Source organism: Helianthus annuus, chromosome 12 (genome assembly GCF_002127325.2).
Source record: "Helianthus annuus cultivar XRQ/B chromosome 12, HanXRQr2.0-SUNRISE, whole genome shotgun sequence".
NCBI classification, from domain to species: Eukaryota; Viridiplantae; Streptophyta; class Magnoliopsida; order Asterales; family Asteraceae; genus Helianthus; species Helianthus annuus.
This window is the reverse complement of record NC_035444.2, coordinates 37594200-37595561: the sequence shown is the minus strand read 5'-3', so window position 1 is coordinate 37595561 and position 1362 is coordinate 37594200. Positions and strand designations below refer to the sequence as shown.

General features: G+C 39.5%; 1 protein-coding gene across 1 annotated transcript; it reads left to right on the top strand.

The window, feature by feature from the left end:
* Nucleotides 1–578: 578 nt before the first annotated feature.
* On the top strand, nucleotides 579–1076 carry LOC110892745. The gene has a single exon (XM_022139894.1). The coding sequence runs from the start codon at nucleotides 579–581 to the stop codon at nucleotides 1074–1076; it is 498 nt and encodes a 165-aa protein (XP_021995586.1).
* The last annotated feature ends 286 nt before the right edge of the window (nucleotides 1077–1362 follow it).

Here is a 1362-nt window from a genome sequence, read left to right as displayed (position 1 = left end):
ACAAATTCTCACACAAACACACAAAACTTTTACTTGATAATAGTAAACATCATATATTATGTATATGCCTTGATACAATTCATAGATGATGGGTATAAAAACTAATTTAAGAATTAGGTGTGGTCTTTCTTTGTGAAAATTGACCTAAATTTACCTAAATGATGATTTTCAATATAAGGTGTTTTAATCATCACTAATTTACAAGAATAAACTAAAATTACTATTGAAAAGTTTTTAAACCATTTGACTTGATTAAAGTATGGAAATGAAAAGTTTTGGTGAAGTTGGTATTTTATGCTAAAATGGATTCAAAAGGCCAACTTGATATAATGTCTGATTTCGGTAGTAGCTCAAGATCAAATAAAATAACTTAAATACATAAATGCTCAAAAGGTTAAAAGGTTTAAGGGTTGAAAATCCGGGAGCCAAGATAAAGCAATACGTGAACAGTAAATGGTCAAATGCTGCTAGGACCATCTTCAGATCAAATAAAATAACTTAATCATCCTGAGGACCATCTTCAGATCTTTACAGGTGCTGCTAGGATTGAGAAATGGTCAAATGCTGAATGTTGTTTAATGTTCAAGCAAACCCTTGTCAGATCAGCCAGGATCTGGTTCAATGACTTACCTGCCAGAAGCGTTCGAAGCTTCGATGACCTCAGCAAGGGATTCCTGGCCAACTTCTTCGAGCAAAGGCGATATGTTAAAGATGCAACAATAATCTTCCAGATAAAACAAAGGGATGACGAGAGCCTTCGAGAGTTCATAGAAAGGTACAAAAAGGAAGGTCTAACCTATGTAGGGGCAGATGAAAAGATGAGAGTAGCCGGTTTCATGAATGCAATAACCTCCAAGTACCTTACCAGGGATTTCAACAAGTCCCTGCCAAAAATCTTGGAAGAAGCTCTCGAAAGGGCCGAAGCCCATATTAGAGGAGAAGAGGCTGTAGACATAAAAGAACAAAGAAAAAGGGGATCTAGTTGGAGTGGTAATAGTCGAGCCAGAAAAAGGGGTAACTTTAACTCCTATGACAGACGCCAAAGGGGTTCAGAGCAACGAAGGCCTGAAGGCTGAAACCCTCCAAGCAGGGAGAGGGCCACGAACTTCACACCCCTTACCAAGACCCCTCAAGAAATTCTTGCCACAGAGGAAGTGAAGCAAAGCTTTCGGCCTCCCAGGCCTCTCCCTAAGAGCAAGAAGAACGAAAATTCAACCCAATTTTGTGAATTTCATGAAGAGAAGGGCCACCATACTAATGATTGCTTCCAACTAAAGAAGAGGATCGAAGAGGCCGTCAAGTCCGGGGAGCTTGCTCACTTAGTGAAGGGGGTAAGGGACAAAATGGCAGAAAGAAAGGGCA